Below are 18,422 nucleotides of genomic sequence, written 5' to 3'. Positions count from 1 at the left end.
AGCACCGTGGCAGGAACAGTCACATGGTGGGGGTCCCAGGGTGGCGGGACTCTTGGTGTGCCAGTTGCTAGGTCCTGCTCTCTCTGCCAAAGCCAAGCCTTGGGTGAAAGACAGGAGACTGGGCACTGAAGGTGTCCGTCCTCAGCCTGCTGTCTGGGACCTCACCAGCAGGCCACAGCTGGTGATGCTGTATGGGGGGGAGGGCAGCCACGGGGAGGTGGTCTCACCCAGTAGCTGCTGGTGGAAGGAGCCCCGGGGGCTGGCGTGGAGGCGTCCTTACTCCCTGGAGGCAGTGGCTGGCAGCGTTGACGGATGACAGTTTGGGTGTCAGAGGGCAAGTTTTGGTTCGTGCCACACTCCCTCTGTGTACTTCAGTTCGCTGGTCTTGACACACAATGCATATTCTGCCTCTGTTATTTGTGGACACCCTTCTTTGTCTACTTGTCAAAGTAGACATTTTTTGATGACCCAGCTCACAAATCTCTCCTCTCTTGCGGTTCTCTTGGACTTTTCTAGACACCGCTGCGGGCTCACACAGCTATGTGCTCGGAGTCCTGACATACAGTCTTAAAGGGAACAGTTTTCGGATCTCTCTCCTCTGCCAGGGGTGAGTGCCTTGAGGGCCGGGACAGGTCGACTCCTCTGGCACTCCCAGCACTGTCTGACATGCACGGTGCCTGGCTCAAAGTAGACGTTCACGCCAAGTTAGTTTCCGGACCTTGCTGGGGCCATGACCGAGGCAGCCAGGGCACCGTGCAGCCAGAGCGGGCGGTCAGGGAGGGGTCCGGCGGTGGGTGGCACGGAGGGACGGGAGGCAGCCGCGTCAGATCTCTTCCTCTTCGCTGGCCTTGCTCCAACGGTGGCAGCAGTTGGCTGTGATGCCCAGGAGGAAGTTGGTGGCCACGGAGGCGATGGAGACCACGAAGCCCACGAACGCGATGAAGAGGTAATCGTCCAGGCTCAGGGTCAGGTGGCAGGCCTTGAAGCTCTCCTCGGTGAGTGAGAAGAGCGGGGCACCCTCGACTTCGGGGGGACCCCGGCACTCAGCCAGCTGAGAGTCTGCAACACAGAAGCCAGGGAGGGTGAGGCGCCCGGGGGAGAGGGGAGGGGTCAGGGAGCTCCCTACCCCTCCCCGGGAAAAGGAAGAAAGACATTCTCCGAGCTTCTTACATGCGCCAAAAATTTTACTTACCTTCTTTAGTTCTCTTAACAGCCCTGAAGGCAAGGATTTTTATACTTGTTTTTACAGATGTGAAAATCACTGCTTAAAGAGTTTAGCAATTTGCCAGAAGTCCTACAGCTACTACCAGTGGTAGATCTGGGGCTTTCCTGGGACCCCACTGAGAGCCCTTACAGTCGTCTCCCTACTGGTCTCTGGCTTCTGCCTTAAACCATTTCAACACAGTCAGCCGAGCGATTCTTTCAAACCTCAAGTCCTGTCACTTCGCATCACAGAATATAGGGCTAAGAGCATGGGTTCTGGAGCTATCGGCCTACGCTCACAACCCCTCTTCACCTGTCACTAGTTGTGTGATTATGGATACGTTATTTAACCCCTCTGTGTCTTGGTTTCTTCATCTGTCAAATGAGGATGGTAATAGTATCGACCTCATAGGGTTGTAGTGAGAATTCAGTGAGTTAACATATGTAAATTAGATGTTCCTGGTACGTATTAAGCAGTCTGCAAGTGTGAGCTTTCATTATTATTGTTCCTGGGCTTCTCTAGACAGGTCATTGGGGGTCAGTTCTGCACTCAGGCTTCTGTAGGAGGGGGCTGACCCCCTCCTGGGGTTCCTGCTCTCCCCAGTATCTCTCCAGGGGCACTTTCATAAATGCATGGTGGTTGCCAATGGTCTTATCTCACTCTGCCTTGGAAGGAAGAGCAGCAGGTGGCAGTTCTGCCATGCAGGGCTGGGCACTGGCTTTTGAGCACCGAGTGTTTGCTTCACTCAGTGGATAAATATTAATGAAGCCCTTACGTTGGGCAAGTCTTTTTTTTTTTTTTTCCTGCCTTTCTGGCTTTCATGTTCTGCCTCTATAAGAAGGGGATAATCCAATTGTCTAAGAGAGTCAATGTGAAGAAGTTTTCTAAATTATGGGGTGTTTAAATGTCATGCATTCATTCTGTGGTTTTCGAGGGCAAAGAATCCAATGATGGGTTTGGATTGACCCTTTTGAGAAATGACTGAGCAACATTATCCTTAGGAATGGGAGTCGGTGTGGGAGGGAGGGTGTAACCTTCCCCCAGTGCCAGGCTGAGAGGTCCCTGCAGGCTGTGAGCACAGGAGCCCAGACCCTGCTCAGGCCAGGATGGGGTCTGGGGCCAACCCTCGTGAGCTCCCGTCTGTCCGGGAACTGGAAGACGCTGAGCTCCAAAGTCTATTGTGCATGTGAAAGGGGTAGTGGTGTGGCAGAGAAATGGGGGACTGGGGATGTGGGGACACTCACACAGACCCCCCCAGAGCAGCCCCAGGGGGCAATGGGTGGGGCTGCACGGGATCCAGTGTGGAACTGGAGCTGACAAAACTTTCTGGGAAGTCCCGGCACCAGTCTTGAAGCCATATTGCATCCCAAGGGCTTGTTTAGGTCCCTTTTTGTTTGAATTTTTCCAAAAAGCAAGGGTAATAGTGAGAATCCCACTAAGGAAAAGGGAGGAAGCGGAGGAAAAAGGCCCAAAGGGAAGAGCGTGACCTAGTCCTGCCTGCTCTGGCCAGGTTCCTCTGCAGCAGGAAACACCCTGGCGAGAGTGCATGGTGTCAGGTGTGTCTGTGGAGGAGCAGGGGACCCGGATTCCAGCTGTGGCCTGCCTGCTCTCTCACTGTGGGCCTGTGGACAGCCACTGTCCCTCTTTGGACAGGTGTCCCACCTGTACCGATGTGTGAGGTTGCACTCACAGGATCTTGGACCCCTGTCCTGCTCGCGGGGAGTCTGGGCTCCTGCAAGGCAGCAGGGACCTCAAAGGTCCCGGTGCGACGGCAGCTCAGCACCCGGAGTGCCCTTTCCGTCATGAGTGCACGGGAGACAGGGAAGGTGCGGCCCGCAGAGGTTGGGCAGGCAGAGAGATCGCTCCAGGCAGCCTCCCCCTCAGGCTCCCCCAGCGCCCCATCTCAGTCCCCAGCTATTTCGGTCCCAGAGAGCTTCCTCCCACAGCTCTGTGGAAACACTGGAATCGTGACCCACGGCTCCCCCCAAACTATTCTGGTCTTGGGCTCCGCACTCAGCCCTCCACTCCCTCCTGCCTCACTCAGCACTGCTCCTTCTCAGCATTCACTGAGCCCGGGCTCTGGGAAAGCCCTTGGGCGGCAGCCCCTGGCTGTGTGCTGCTGGGCACTGGTGCCCAGGTCCAGAGCTGTCACCCACGAGACCCAGGAACAGGGGCCACAGCTGAGCATCGCCTGCCTCTGAGCCAGACTGGGACCCCCACTGGGCGGGGCCAGAGCCCCCCAGACCTGTGTGCTGTGGGCTCCTCAGGCCCTGACCCACCCTCCAGTTGGGATTGGCCAGTCAAGTTGCTGCATCTCCATCCGCCTCTCAGCTCCTCACCATGTACCCGAACTTTGCAGGACTCTGCTGAACCCCTTTGGCCGGCCCGGAACTCAGCTAGTAGCTGACTGTCCAGGACACAGCCGGAGGATGGGCAGACTGCCGGGGCTCGAGCCCTGACTTTATCACTTAGCAGCTGTGTGACTTTGGGCAAGCTACTGAACCTCTTTGTGCCTCAGTTTCCCCTTCTGTAGAGTGGAGACCTCATTAGGATTCTCGTGAGGATAAGATAAAATATGGAATGTAGAACAGTGCCTGGCATAGCGTAAGTACTAACGTAGTGTTAGCTATTACTATGTATACGAGAGTTTCCCAACACTTAGAACACTTACAAAGCCATCTGGCAGAGTAGCACAGGGCTTAGAAGGCAAATAAATCTGAGTTTTATCCATGACCCTGCCACTTTCTGAGTGACTCTGGGCAAGTCTTTGCATTGCTCTAAATCTCAGTTTCCTCACCTGCAAAATGGGGATAATAAAAACAGGGGATCTTAAATAATGTGTGGCAAGTTCTTAGGTCATGGTGAAAGTGCCATGAACTCCATGTACGATTCGTATTCTTGTTAACTATCTGTCTGCGTCATTCAGTTATAGGCACCGCAGAGGCAAGGGACTTCTGTTTCATGAACCAAGGGGCCCCCAGGGCCCAGTAAGCATCGTAAGGATTTGACAAATACTTGTTGACTGAAAAAGCTAGTGTACAAAGAGGCAAGCTGCTAAGTCCCCCCAAGTTCTTTGGAGACCTTGCTTTCGGCAAGGCTAGCTCCCCCTGCCCCTGACTGCCGGCTGCCCCCTCCTGCCCCTCCCTTACCCGCTGTGCAGCGCTGGATCCGGTTCCGCAGCCACTTCAGCAGAGGCTCCATGGTGCAGCCGCATACCCAGGGGTTGCCCCCGATCTGCAGGGTCACCAGCCCTGGCAGGCCCTCAAGGGCCTCGAGGCTGAGGAAGGCCAGGCCCCCGAAGCTGAGGTCCAGGTCTCGGAGCTGCACGAGGCCCTGGAAGGCCTGGGGGTGCACCCTCCGCAGCCACGGGTTGTGGCTCAGGTCGATGTGCACGAGCCCGTGGGCCTCCTGGAACATGTCGGCCGGCACGTGGCTGAGGTTGTTGTAGCTCAGATCCAGGTGTGCCAAGCGCTTGGCATGGAGGAAGAGGCCCGGGGGCAGCTCCATCAAGGAGTTGTTGCGCAAATCCAGCACCCGGAGCTCCATGTAGCATGTGAGGTAGCCGGGTGGCACGGCCGCGATGCGGTTGTGGGCCAGGCTGAGGTTACGGGTGTCCATCGGCAGGTCTGGGGGCACAGAGAACAGCCGCTGGCTGCTGCAGTCCACCACCTGGTTACGGCACGTGCAGAGGACGGGGCAGCTGGTGCCAGCATCCAACGGCATCACCCCGGCCGCCAAGAGGAGGGAGATCAGCAGCACGGCTGGGTGGGGAGGCCCGGGCCAGGGAAGCTGTGCCCAGGTGTCACCCATCTTAGGCAGCTGGCAGCAGCAGTGCTGAAGGGAGCCCATGGGGCCTGTGTTTATGGAATCAAGAGCCAGTGACACAGGAAGGCAGCTACATCAGGGGCCAGAGCTCTTGAGGGTGGGGCTTCCGAGCACGTGGTGTCATGGCTCAAGCCTTGCCCGGAATCTCTAAGCACCAAAGGGCTTCCTGAGATCCACAGGAAGTCCCCCTCTGCAGCCCAGGGGGCTAGAAACCCAGTTGAGGTCCCCCAGGGTGTGAAATGATGATCAAAACTTGGGAAAGGAAGGGGACAAGGATGGGGCTGGACCAACTGCCGGCAGGCCCTGGAAGAGTTCCTGCAGATCTTTTGTGTCCCTCTCGTCCATGCCTGCTGGGTGCTTCCTCCTGGTGCTGTGTCTAGAGTGGGAGGGAGGTGCTGAAGGAGATGAAAGTTGCCCTTTAAAGGTCCTGGCACTTCTTCTAAGCAAACACAAGCCCTGCCCCAAGTCTGCGACCGATTAGGAAGCCAGGGCTGCACCTGGGTCTCCAGCGTTCAAGGTCTCAGAGGCCATTTCTCGTGGTGGCCCAGTGGGCTTGAGTCCAAGGGGGTCCAGGAATGGGTGTTTTGGGAGGGCAGCCCGGGAGGAAATGATTCTCCATGGGCCCCCCAAAAGCCCGTGAGTCGTTAGCTTCAGTGGCTGCTGGAATCTCCAGGGGGACTCTTGGTTCTCCAGGGAGAGGAAGATCCCAAGTGACACCTGCCGTCTGGGCCTCCGAGGCTGGAAACAGCCATGAGTCCTGAGGTGCAGGCTGGGGGCAGCTGGAGGAGCTTTGGCTACTTCTCCCAGCCAGCACCTCCTTCAGCACAGCTCTGCATTCAGCAGGTGGAGGCTGCTCACTCTGTCAACAAGGAAAACACTCAGGCAGAGGAATCGGGTGCTATACCCTGGTCCCCCTCACCCAGGTCCCCATCCAACCTCTCTCTCTCTCTCCCTCCCTTCTCCCTTCTTTGCCCCCAACCACAAAGCACTCTGCTTGCTGTCTCTCAGGTGCCGGCCAGCCAGGTTGGGCTCAGAACTCAGCCTCACAATATTGTCACCCACTAATCCTCCCCTGTCTAGGCTACAGCCATCCTCCTTCCGGGTTTCTGTCCTGAGCTAGATGCATTTTCTTCTTCTCCACAAAGCCCCGCCCCGCCATCAGCACCAAAAAGCTGAACCCCCTTGAACAACTCCCCAAGAAAAACCTGCATCCACACTCTGGCCGTTTGCACACCCCTTTCAAACACTCTCAGCACTCATGTCTGTCTGCCTGTCTGTCTCTCTCTCTCTCTCTCTCTCTCACACACACACACAGCCCAATTCTTCTGTGACTCCCCCATATTTTGTCCTGCCCTGGCTACCTCCCCAGCTCTCTCTGCAGCTCCCTCTGCACACGCGCTCCTGCAGAGCCCCCTCCCCAGGCTGTGCCACCCTCTCTCACCCCCAGCACACACCCTAATCCCATCATCCCTTTCCACAAACACTGCACTCTCCTGTGCTGCCCCAGCTTGAGCCCACGCCCAGACTTGGTCAGGCAGAGGAACAGGAGCAATGCCACGCCCAGAGCCTCCTCCCCACCGTGCACCCTCACACTCCGTGGTCCCTCTCCTGTCTCCTGCCCACCTGCTGTCCTCACTTGTCCTCCCCTCACCCTTCAGTCTGCCACTGCCTCTCTTCCCACCACTTCCAGCCTCAATCCCGCCCACTGGGAAATCACCCCAGCTCCCCTTCATTCAGACTCATTTTCCTGAGCCCCCAGGTGCCCCCTGCACTCCCACAGGCCCTCATGAGCCTACTCACTCGGTTCCAAGGACACAGCCATCAATCTGCAGCAGACGCGGGTCTCCCTCCCTCGTCCTGGAATCCCTGCTGGCTCCTTGCTGGCTTCAGAACAGATTGCCTCCCCTGCTCTTCCCCTCCCCCGGCCTCTCCTCCATGTCTCCTGGATCCCAGGCCAGCATCTTCTGTGCTTTCCCGTCCTGTGGTCCCTGCGCCCTTTCTTTTACCCAAAAGGGGAATCAGAGAGAGAGGATGCTTGGAAGAAAGTTCACAGAATCCGATTGAATGCTTCTTTCTGAAACTCAGCTGGTGCTGAAGCTGCAGGGATATGTGGCTTCCGCCAGAGCCAGGTCTTCCCCTCCCTCCCCTTTCCCTCCCTCTCTCCCCCTCCCTTCATCCCTCTCCCTCCTCTCTGCCTTTTTCGCTCCCCTTTTTTTCCTCGAGGGCCAGGTACTGACGTTTCACTGTCTCTTAGCAACTGCCTCCACATCTCTGAGCAACAGGAGAACTGGCTATGGACCCCACCACCACGGGAGCAGAGGGAAGGATGCACTCGGCAGAATTCATGGCCACCAGCAGGATCCTGGGGATAGGGCAGAGGGAGGAGGGGGAGAGGAGGGTAGGCCAGCCTGGACAGAGCCAGGGGCAGAGGAGCAGAGAGGCAGAGAGAGAAAAAGGGCCCAGCAGGGAGCTTGGCGTAGGGTCGAGGTTTGGATCTGGAATTGTAGGTGGAGGAGGGAGATGTTAAGGGCATCAGAGCCAGAAGGGGAAAATGAGAGGGCTTGGAATGGGAAGGGGACTTAGTTGCGGGGCGGAGGTCTGGGGGCAAAATGGGGGGCATTGAAGGCATGAATAAGGATGGAAAGAAAAAAAGGAGTACATGTGACAAGTTTGCTCACTTTTTTTTTATTAGAGACACTTTATTTTTATTATTTTTAAAAAAATAATTTAGGGGGTACAAGTATTCTTGTTAAAAGGATGAATTGTATAATGCTGCAGCCAGGGCTTTTAGTGTGCCCATCACCAGAATAGTGTACATTATACCAGATAGGTAAGTTTTTATCTTTCCCCTCCTTTCCCCTCTCCCCTTCTTAGTCTCCAGCACCTTTTTCTTTTTTTTTTGGAGACAGAGTCTCGCTCTGTTGCCTGGGCTAGAGTGCCCACCATGCCCAGCTAATTTTTTCTGTATATTTTTAGTAGTCCAGCTAATTTGTTTCTATTTTTAGTAGAGACGGGGTCTCACTCTTGCTCAGGCTGGTCTTGAACTTCTGACCTTGAGTGATCCTCCTGCCTTGGCCTCCCAGAGTGCTAGGATTACAGGCGTGAGCCACTGCCTGGCCCCCAGCATCCTTTATACCACTATATGGCTGTGTTTACCCAGTGTTTAGCTCCTACTCATTAGTGAGAACATGTGGTGTTTGTTTCTCCATTCCTGTGATACTTCACTTAGGATAGTATTCTCCAGTTCCATCCAAGTTGCTACAAATAACATTATTTCATTCCTTTTCATGGCTGAGTAGTACTCCATGGTGTGTGTGTGTGTGTGTGTGTGTGTGTGTGTGTCTGTCTGTCTGTCTGTCTGCTGAGTACATTTTCTTCTCATCAACTGATGGGCACTTAGGTTGATTCCATATCCAAGTTTGCTCATTTGATGTGATAAATCCATTCAACTGCTGTATGACATCTGTTTCCCTGGGTCTGAATGTATTTTGTGCTCCAGGTACCAGGTGACTGGCTCAGGGCTTGTTAGGGACAATTATAGGAGGTATCTCCTTTTTTCTGTTCCTTGATTGCCCGTAAGTCCTCACCACATGAGCTCTCGGGGCTAGGAAGCTTGGCTGGAGTGGATCAATTTCCCCTTGGCTTCGAATCTGAGAGCCTTTGGGATCCAAAGGGCCAACTGCCTTGCCAGGTGGGGGTGCCTGGGGCTCTCCAGACACTTGGGTCTGGATCTAGGGGAGTGGAAGCCTGTGTTCCTTTCTTCTTTCTCCAGGATCTCGGGACTCTGTCTGTTGTCCTGTCCCCATCTGTTCAACCCTCCTGTTCCCTCCATACTCTTAGAATGACTTCAGATAAGGGTGAAATTTTTGCAACACCTCTTTTTCTTGTTGGCCTATTGAACAAGTCTCTAGCTGCCCTGCATTTTTAAAACTGGCTTGATCAGATGATTTGGTCAAAGAGCTGGATTATTTCTTTGTTTTAATAAATATTTATCGAGCATTCACCGTGTGTGGGGTACTTGGCCAGATGGTGGGCTTACAGCCTCCAGGAAGATAGATGTAGGCTCTTCCCTCATGGAGTTGATGTTGGCCCTGTGTTTTCACTTAGTGGATCTCTTGCATTTAAATAGCATCTTAGGTCTTTGGAGGAACCAAAATGGAATGGTAGAAAACAAAAAGTGTGAAGTTAAACAGATTGTGGGCATTTAAAAAGTTCTCAAAATCATTGACAATGTCTTCTCTAATGTGATTCTTTTTCCTATATGGTTATAGAAAGTCTTCTCTCCTTCTATGTTGTCTTATATTATGCTTATTTTGAATCTTTCATGTTCTACAATGTCTAGTGCAGACTAACATGGTAGCCACTTCATAAATTTTTATGTATTGAATTGACTGAGGCAAATATAATTTTCACCCCATGGCTTAAAGAAGGGAATGTTTGTCCAATCTCATTTATGAGTTTAGAAATAAAATATTAATCTTAACCCAGAAAACACAACAACACAAAAAAGTAATCCATTATAACTGACGACTATTGGCCTCAGGAAAGCAAAGCTAACATCATACTTTATTATAATAACATTAACTGAAAAGTGATAGAAAATGTAATCATCTTAATAGAGGCTAAGGAAGGTATTCAGCATAATTCAAAATTTAATACTGACTAAAGGTACCTTGAAAAACAAATAAAAAAGAACGGAGATTCTTTTTCTTTACATTATATGAAGTTTGTATTTACAATTAGACTCAATAATATGATTAAAGGAAAATATTAGTGGCAGTTTCATTAACAAAAAGGATCTAGGCAAGAAGAATGTCTCATCATCATTTGAAATGTCAGTTTTCTGACCTGTAAAATAAGGGTAAGGAACCTAACTCATGGGGATTTTTTCAGATCCATGAGTCTTTCTTCTTTCTTTCTTTTTTTTTTTTTTTGAGACAGAGTCTCGCTCTGTTGCCCTGGCTAGAGTGAGTGCCGTGGCGTCAGCCTAGCTCACAGCAACCTCAAACTCCTGGGCTTACGCGATCCCACTGCCTCAGCCTCCCAAGTAGCTGGGACTACAGGCATGTGCCACCATGCCCAGCTAATTTTTTCTATATATATTTTTAGTTGGCCAGATAACTTCTTTCTATTTTTAGTAGAGACGGGGTCTCACTCTTGCTCAGGCTGATCTCGAACTCCTGACCTGGAGCGATCCACCCGCCTCGGCCTCCCAGAGTGCTAGGATTATAGGCGTGAGCCACTGTGCCCGGCCTATGAGTCTTTCTTAATAAACAGAACAGTATACACCAAACACTAAAAATGGGTTTGTTAAATGAGCACATAAAGTAAAACAAAATAAACAAGCAGCAGAGTACAAACTTGCTGAAAATATTATGCAGAAAGAAAGACAAACGAATTACACGAAAAGGAAAAGTGAAGAAAGGAAAATATTACATTTGCAGACGATTTGAATGCATTGTTATGCAAAATAAGTTGTAAAATCATTGGAAAATCCCAATTCAAGAATATTATCATTGCATATAATATCTTCTGTAAAAATGAAGTTCAATGGGGCAGAAATATTTTAAATGACTTTTTACCTTTAATCATTCTGTGACTGCCAAACTAGTGTCTCATGGAACACTATGTGCCATGAGAAAACAGTTCTGGAATAAGTTTGAGAAACACTGAGTTAAACAAAATAAAATGAATTTATTAATTGCCAGATTTCCCAGAGGCTTTAATATGCAAGTGATCATGGTCAGTCTGCAAGTGGCAGCACTGGGGAGTGAGGGATATATAATAGCCAGCAATTCCTGAACTTATTTGTGATCTCCATCTTACTATCTTCTGCTCCTCCCCCTCCCCTTCCTCCTCTTCCTCCTCTTCCTCCTTTGTGTCAGAACTGTTAATATTGGGAACAGTTTTCAGTAGAACATGGTTGGGGAAATACTAAACTAAAATTTATGATAGATTATCCCTTGCTTAAGTGTCTTCACTCGAGTATTAGCAGTTGGCTTCTGTAGAGTTTATTTTACTTTTTTTTTACAAAAAGAAATAGAACTTGTATCACTTTATGAAAGTATTCCATATATAGATAATAATAAATCCATGTCGAGACACCTGTGCCGGGTGGTTGGCTATTCCCCTTTGCAAAATGACTTTCTCCTGCTCAGCATTCTTGCAGTGGGAGTGATTCAATTTCAAACCTCAGCAAAATGATAAATGTACATACCATGACATTTTGGGGTCTCTTGCAAGTTACTGAAACTGTGATTGTTTCGATCCATGAATGTCAAGGTTTTGCTCTACTGGGAAAATACACAGAAATCAATCAAAAAGTGGTAGAAACTGAAGCGAGTTGAAAAATCATTTTCATTATTATGATTTCCTGAACACATGCTAAATTAGTTGTAACCATGATGAAAAATCATTAAATACATGAGAATTAATTTAATCTACCACATAAGAAATTTATTCAAGGAAAATTATGAAACCTTAATAGAATGAAGACAGAGGAAGAAATGGAAAGCTAATCTCTGCAGTTGCTGGAAAAGTTTAAAAATAAGAAAGATGAATTTGCTTTCTTTATTATCATAACTCAATGAAGTAGTTAACAAAATCTGGCGAACTGGTAGCGAAAGCCATCTGGGGGGAAAACTGGCAAACACACACAGATCGTGTCAGTAAGATGATGATGACGCCGATGATGATGACGACGACAATGATGACTGGAAATGCTTAAAAGTAACGATGATGGACTTACTAGCTAAAAGATTAAAAAAAAATTTGCAAACTGAAAATCACTCCATGGCAATACTCAGTATTTGCGCTTTGAAAAATGACCATAGGATAGACTGTACCTTCTGGAAAGTGATTCTCACTATTAGAATATGGAATATGAAACATGGGAAACAAAACAACAATATTGAAAGTAATCTCAGAATAAGAAGTGTTATTGAGACATTAGCTGCATGCTTCATTTTTCTATATTGCAAAAAAATGGTCCAACGAAAGAAATAAACAATGACAAACTACAAATCAGGAAGAGAACAGAATAGCGCGTTTATCCTAGCTGTGGAGAACAGGTATTTTTCTGTGTGTTGAGGAAATGGCCAATGTGATTAGTGGCAAGATGGCTCTTGTCAAACACATAACATTAAAAGGCAACAAGGTTTTACTAAGCAAACAATGATACAGTCAGAGAGAAAGGAAAAAAAGTCAACGGAAAGTAGATTTTAGACATAAATGATTTGAAATAATAAGTGCAAAATACATTAAGAAATGCTACACATTCTTACAAATTGATATAACGCATAAATTGCTCTGATGTGAATACAGAAAATATAACATTGTGGTAGGTAAGATTCTAAAATGGTCCTTGCGGTGGATGGAATAGTGGTTCCCAAAGATGTCCATATTCTAATCCCTGGAACCTGCCTTACATGGTATAAAGGACTTTGTAGATGTGATCGGGTTAAGGATTCCGAGATGGGAAGGTTATCCTGAATTATCCAGTGGGTGCAGTGTTATCATAAGGATCCCTAGAAGTGGAAGAGGGAGGCAGGAGAGTCAGAGAAGGCAGGGAAACGGTGGAAGCAGAGGTTGAAGGTGTTACGGTGCTCATTTGAAGATGGAGGAAGGGACCTGAGTCAAGGAATGCAGGAGGCTTCTAGAAGCTGGGAAAACCAGGAAACAGACTCTACTAGAGCCTCCAGAAGGAACTCAGCCCAGGTGACCCATAGGAGGTTTCTCATCTCTAGAACTGAGAGATAGTGGACGTCTGTTGTTTTAGGCCACTGAATTCGTGGTAATTTGTGATGGCAGCAATAGGACACGGATATAGCCCTTGAGATTACCACTTCCTGCCTGAGTTTGGGTAGAATCTGTGAATATGATGGGATACCACTCCCGTGATTAGGTTACCAATCAGTTGACTTCATGTTACTCAAAAGGGGGACTACCCGGGTGGACCGTGCCTTAGCAGGTGAGTCCTTAACGGGGCCTGGCCCTTCCTGAAAGGGTCATTGACTGAAGGGATATTTTCTGTTGCTGGCTCTGAGGGTGGAGGGGGGCATGTGGGACTCCCGTTGCTACACTTGATCCCTGCAACTCTCTGCCCCTCTTCCTCTATCAGGAGTCGTTTGTTTACCTGTCTGTCTCCATTGCTAGATGGTGAGCAGCCTGTGGGCAGGCACTGTGCTGTGTTTGTGCCTTTTTTCCCAGCGTCTAGAACATGATAACTTCACAAGCGTTTGCTGCGGGAGCTGTGAATGAGGGAATTCACCCTCCAGCATCAGGCCAGCTGTGCCTGCTGATGGGTTCTCTTTGCCGGAAGCCTACAGAACCTCTCTGGCGGAGGCAGGCTTGTGCTGGTTAAGTGTCTGTCCAGGGACACTACTGTTGACCGCTAGTGGTAATGGTAAGAGATGATTCTGGAGGCTGCCAGAAGAAAGAGAAGTGGCTGTACAGGGATGAACTAAAAGACCAGAACTTGTACTCAATTTCTAGCATGATAGGAAGTAGACAGAAGCAGAAGATGCTGTCGCTTTGAGGTTCTGTTGAGTGAGGTAAGATTTACTGTAGTGGGAGAGAGATAAGGACTCTTCCTTAGCTGCAGAGAAGACTACCCCGGGGACAGAAAGGAACCGATACATGCTGAGTAGCTGTAATGTACAGAGGGTACAGGGAGGGTGACCGAATTCATCCACTTATTTAACACATTTTTTTCACACAACTGTTGTAGAGAAGGATAGCACACATTTTTGAATACCTGCTACATACCAGACCCTTTCCTAGGTACTGGAGCACAGCCAGGTTTGCTATACCTGTCCAGCACGTACACCTGCACAGCAGATGGGGCCAATAGCCATTCGGATTGGTCAGTGTCCATGATGCCTGGTGGCTAAATATTTTGACTATCCCTTCTGTTTAGCAGTGAACAAAAAGTCCCTACTCTCGTGGTGCTTGGTTTTTGGTTGGAGGAGATAGATGATAAACACACAAACGAATATTTAACAGGTGATGATAAATGCTGTGAAGAAAACCAAATCAGGGTATAGGGGTAGAGGCTAAATAATTTTCCTGAGATTTCCCAGCCAACAAGAGGCGGGACCAGATGAATTTGAAGGCCGACTCTGTTCACGCAGCCTAAAGCGGAGTTGGAAAGAGAGATCTTCTTCTAAGTCCATCATCAAATATTTATTAAGCCCCTACTACGGGTCAGGCACGGTGCTAACCCTGGAGACAAGGTCCCTGCTCAGAGAGGAGTGAGGCAGAGAAGACAAATCTTAAATCATCGGAAGGATACAAAGTGCTTCAAAGGGAGAATACAGGATGCTACCGGGAGGTAAAAAGCAGTTATCCTAAAGGCAAGGAAATCAGTTTGTGGAAGACTTACCTGTACGCCCACGTTTATAGCAGCACTATTCACGATAAGCAAGATGTAGAATCAACCTAAGTGTCCACTGGTGGATGAAGAGACAAAGAAAATGTGGTATATGAATACATGCAACAGAATATTATTCAGCCTAAAAAAAAAAAAAAAAAAAGGAAATCTTGTCATTTTTGACAACATGGATGAGCCAGGAGGACATTATGCTAAGTGAAATAAGCCAGGAACAGAAAGATAAATACTGCATAATCTCACTTATATGTGGAATCTAAAAAATTCAAACTCACAGAGAAGCAGAGAGTGGAGTGTTTACCCGGGCCTGGTGGGGAGAGGGGGGCAGGTGGTAGGGGAGGTAGGGAGATGTTGGTGAAAGGGTATAACGTTTCAGTTAGGATGAATAATCCTGGTGATCTAGTACACAGCATAGTGACAATAGTTAACAATGATATGTACTTCAAAATTGCCGACACAGAGAGATCTTAAATGTTCTCACCATGAAAATAAGTATGTGACATGATAGCTATGCTGACTAGATTGATTTAAATTTAATCATTTCATGACATATACATATATCAAAGCATCATGTTGTGTGCTGTAAATATATACAATTTTTATTTGATGATTAAAAAAACAACTAAATAAAAATCAAAAACTAAAAGCAGGGCTGTCCTCACGAGGGGTGGTGCGGGAAGACCTCCCCGAGAGAGCCGTGCACGAGCTGAGTGCGTCTGTTCTGTGCTCCCTCTTTCACCCTGTGAGGTGGGGTTCTTTGCAAGCTCTTTGACTCCGAAGAGCATCACCCCTTCCTGTCTGGCTCCCTACGTATTCCTTCCTTCGTGGGTGTCTGCTGGGGCTGTGCTCTTCCCCTGCTCTCTCCCGTTTGTGATTCCGATGCCGTCCAGATGTGCTTAGCAGGCTCTCGACTCCCCAGCCAGATCACTGAGCTGTTCCTATTACCGGCCACCGACACTGAATCATGCCTCTGAGCCATTCATTCAGGGCAGATGTCTTCTCCCAGGCATCCTGAGGATTCTGGGAAGAGGACGGTGGGAGGGAGCCCAGCTCCTGCTCTGGGATTTTCTGGAAAAGGAGAGCTGCAGTGTTCAAAGAGGAAGAGATGAGAGGCAGGAACTGGGAAAAGCTGCAAGCTTTCTTCCCAGGCACTTGGGAAGTAAGACCTATTTATAGGATGGTTGTCAATAAGCCTTGCCAATCGAAGCTTCGCCTGAAAATACCCTGGAACTGCAATGAGGTCCCACCTACCTCTGTGACCTACACCCTTTGGCTCTGTCTTATCTGTCCACGTGGATAAAGGTGAGCCATCTGTCTCTTGAGTCAGGTACAGAAAAGCTGCCACATCTGATATGATTTTTTTCCTGCCTGTGTTTGCAGGGCCACCATTACTGGTTTCTTTTTCCCTCACCATCTTTTTCCCTTGCCCAGGCGTTGCTGAATTGCAACCAGAAGACCTTGATTGTAGCTGTAGCCCTGCCATTTTCTGGTTCTCTGCCCCTGGGGACATCAATGCATAGCTAACATTAATTGAGCACATTTTTGTGCCAGGCATGAGGTTAAGTGCTTTGTGTGGATTATTTTATCCTGTTCTTATGGCAGCCCTATGAAGGGAAGTGTTTCTTTTTCCTTTATTTTTTTTAATCCAAGTTTCCAGATGAAAACCAACCAAGGCTCAGATAAATTAGGTAATTTGCTGAGGGTCACACGGCAGGTGAAAGAACTTATGACCGTCACTCATGAAACACTCACTTTGTGTTCAGTGTTGTACCTGTGCCAGCTTTCAAAATCCCTGCAATAATCTGAAATCTAAGCATGATAACCCCATATTTTATACATGAGGAAATTAAGGAGCAAAGAACTTAAGTAACTTGCCCAGAGTCACACAGCTTGCAAATGGCAGAGGAACAACTTCAACCTAGCCGTTCTCCTTCCAAAGTCCAAGCCTATACTTTCAGAACCTCAGTCTTCTCCTCTGCTAAATGGGGATAATAATTCTCTTAGTCACCACACAGGGTTCAGAACAGGACATCGCTGTGGAGACTGTAAAGTGGAGTGGGGGCTCACCATTGTGCTGAATGGCTGTGGTGGGCACGTCTTCCCAGGCACACCTTCCCTCTCTCCAGTCTGCACAGACCTGGTGTCCGGAGGAGACTAAGGTCTGGCACAGGCAGGGTCTTTTTGAATCAGGTTGGGTTTTCTTAAATATTCCGGAGGAGGTGGCATTAGATGAACATACATGGAACAAAGCAGCCACTGGGAGCTCCTGCCTGGTTAAGAGGAAGGCATTGCTGAATCTACGTGTGGACTAAAAAGAAGAGATACTAATGTGGCTTCCCCACGTGGCAGCTGGTGCAGCACTGGGCCAGAATCCCTGGGCCGCTCCTTATCTGCTGTGTGAGTGTGGGTTAGTCTCCTAACCCCTCTGAGCCTCGGTGTCCCTCTGTGGAAATGGAAAAAGGCACTTCCTTGCTCAGTGAATTGCTAAGAGCATTTTATAAGCTATTGAGTGCTTTATACACATGGTATTAATTTCCTTCCTTTGAGTAATAAATGAGACATGCTGAGGCTCCCTCATTGGATAGGCTTCCAAGTCCGGCTCCAGGATCTCATGACATCCTGTCCTGCAGGTGTGTCAAAGCCTCGAAGGACTGAAAGAGCAAGAGATGAAGTAGATATAGAAGGTTCCAAGAAGGCTTCACTCTGATCCCATGAAAGGGACCAACCGGCTGTTCACTCACTCAATTGCTAACTTTTCCAGCACTACCCATGTGCCTGGTCTCAGGCTTTGCACTTCCAGGAGGAGAAAAAACCCACTGGTCTTGCCTGTATAGGAGTTTATGGTTTTGGGCGAGGAGAAAAGACCAACACGAACTCAGAATTATTGGTTGTGGAATTTAATTCAGAACTAAGCTGGGTGGGGAACGGAGGCACACAGGTTCTGAAAAGAGAAACTGATGGAGAGAGGAGAGGGATCAGGGCAGGCTCCTGGGAGAACCAGGGCTTGAGAAGGGCTGGGAGGAGCAGGGAAGGTAGTGGCTGCTGCAGCGACATTCCCCTTCAGTCCATTTTATCTTGACATTGCCATCATCCCACCAGTAAAAGGCACGAAGCACTGACTCTAGCCTAGTCACAGAGCCAAATCCTTTATGTCACTGAAGCCTCTCAACCTTTGGAGGTTGACACCATCATCTTCCCATTTTACAGGTAAGAAAACAGGCAGGTGAAATCAGGCGTGTCCAGGCCACATACCTGCTCCATGGCAGTGCCTGGTTCTAACTCTGGACTGTCTGGTATATGTGGAGCCTCTGTCCCCAGCCACAGAGCTGTACACTGAGGGCACGATGGAGCTGCGTGAAACACTGTTGTTCCCCGAGACTGGGAAGGTAGGGACAGAGGAAAGAAGGTTGGGACCTGTTAGAAACAGAAAAGAAGGAATTTCTTTTCTACCCATTTTATTATATTTATTTCTCTCCAGGAGGAACTTTAGGGCCAAGATATTTTTGCTCAAGAAGTGCCTTTGGCTTGGAGGCCACGGTAGAGAGGTAGGGGCTGGATGCTCTGGGCTGTCTCAGGCTCTGAATCCTGAGGAGAGGGAGAGGCCCAAGGCTGCAGTGTGGAGTCCTCGGTGCAGGGCACGAGGGCAGGGAAGAGGCTACAGCAGGAACCCAACCTGCAGCTACAACGTGGCCTTTACTGGGGGTACGTGGGGTGTAAAGGGCAAGAGTTGACCCAGTTCAGCAGAGCAGAGCTCCACCAGTCCCGTGAAGGGGAAGGATGCTTATCCCACGAACGAGAGCCAGACTCCCTCCCAATCCCAGGCAGCCCGGGTGCAGGAGTCCTGAACTGAGAACTCAGGCAATGCCCAGTTCTCCTCCTCATTTGCTGTGGGGACTTGGGGCAAACCATATCCCCTCTGTGGGCCTTAGGTTCTTTATCTAATAACATGGGGCATTTGGACCACATGAGTTCTGAATAGGTTGGGTGACTGTAGAGTTCTAGTAA

At 49.1% G+C, this 18,422-nt stretch overlaps 1 protein-coding gene across 1 annotated transcript; it reads right to left on the bottom strand.

Annotated features, from left to right (window-relative positions):
- Positions 1-823: 823 nt before the first annotated feature.
- Positions 824-5,137, bottom strand: LRRC55 (leucine rich repeat containing 55). Its single transcript, XM_045556799.1, has 2 exons — positions 4,354-5,137; positions 824-1,059 (listed from the first exon to the last, which is right to left on the bottom strand). Exons 1-2 carry the CDS (start codon positions 5,051-5,053, stop codon positions 824-826), a joined length of 936 nt encoding a protein of 311 aa, XP_045412755.1. The 5' UTR covers positions 5,054-5,137.
- Between the last annotated feature and the right edge of the window lie 13,285 nt (positions 5,138-18,422).

The sequence above is a fragment of the Lemur catta genome, chromosome 7, assembly GCF_020740605.2.
Source record: "Lemur catta isolate mLemCat1 chromosome 7, mLemCat1.pri, whole genome shotgun sequence".
Taxonomy (NCBI): domain Eukaryota; kingdom Metazoa; phylum Chordata; class Mammalia; order Primates; family Lemuridae; genus Lemur; species Lemur catta.
Note: the sequence above shows the minus strand (reverse complement) of the source record. Positions and strands in the feature narration are given on the sequence as shown.

What these genes read in the sequence shown, in the direction of transcription:
- LRRC55 (XM_045556799.1), bottom strand. Translation starts at nt 5,053, where the DNA reads ATGGGCTCCCTTCAGCACTGCTGCTGCCAGCTGCCTAAGATGGGTGAC. An exon ending in GATCCAGCGCTGCACAGCGG is followed by an intron (nt 1,060 to 4,353) that starts GTAAGGGAGGGG and finishes TCTGTGTTGCAG; the next exon opens with ACTCTCAGCTGGCTGAGTGC.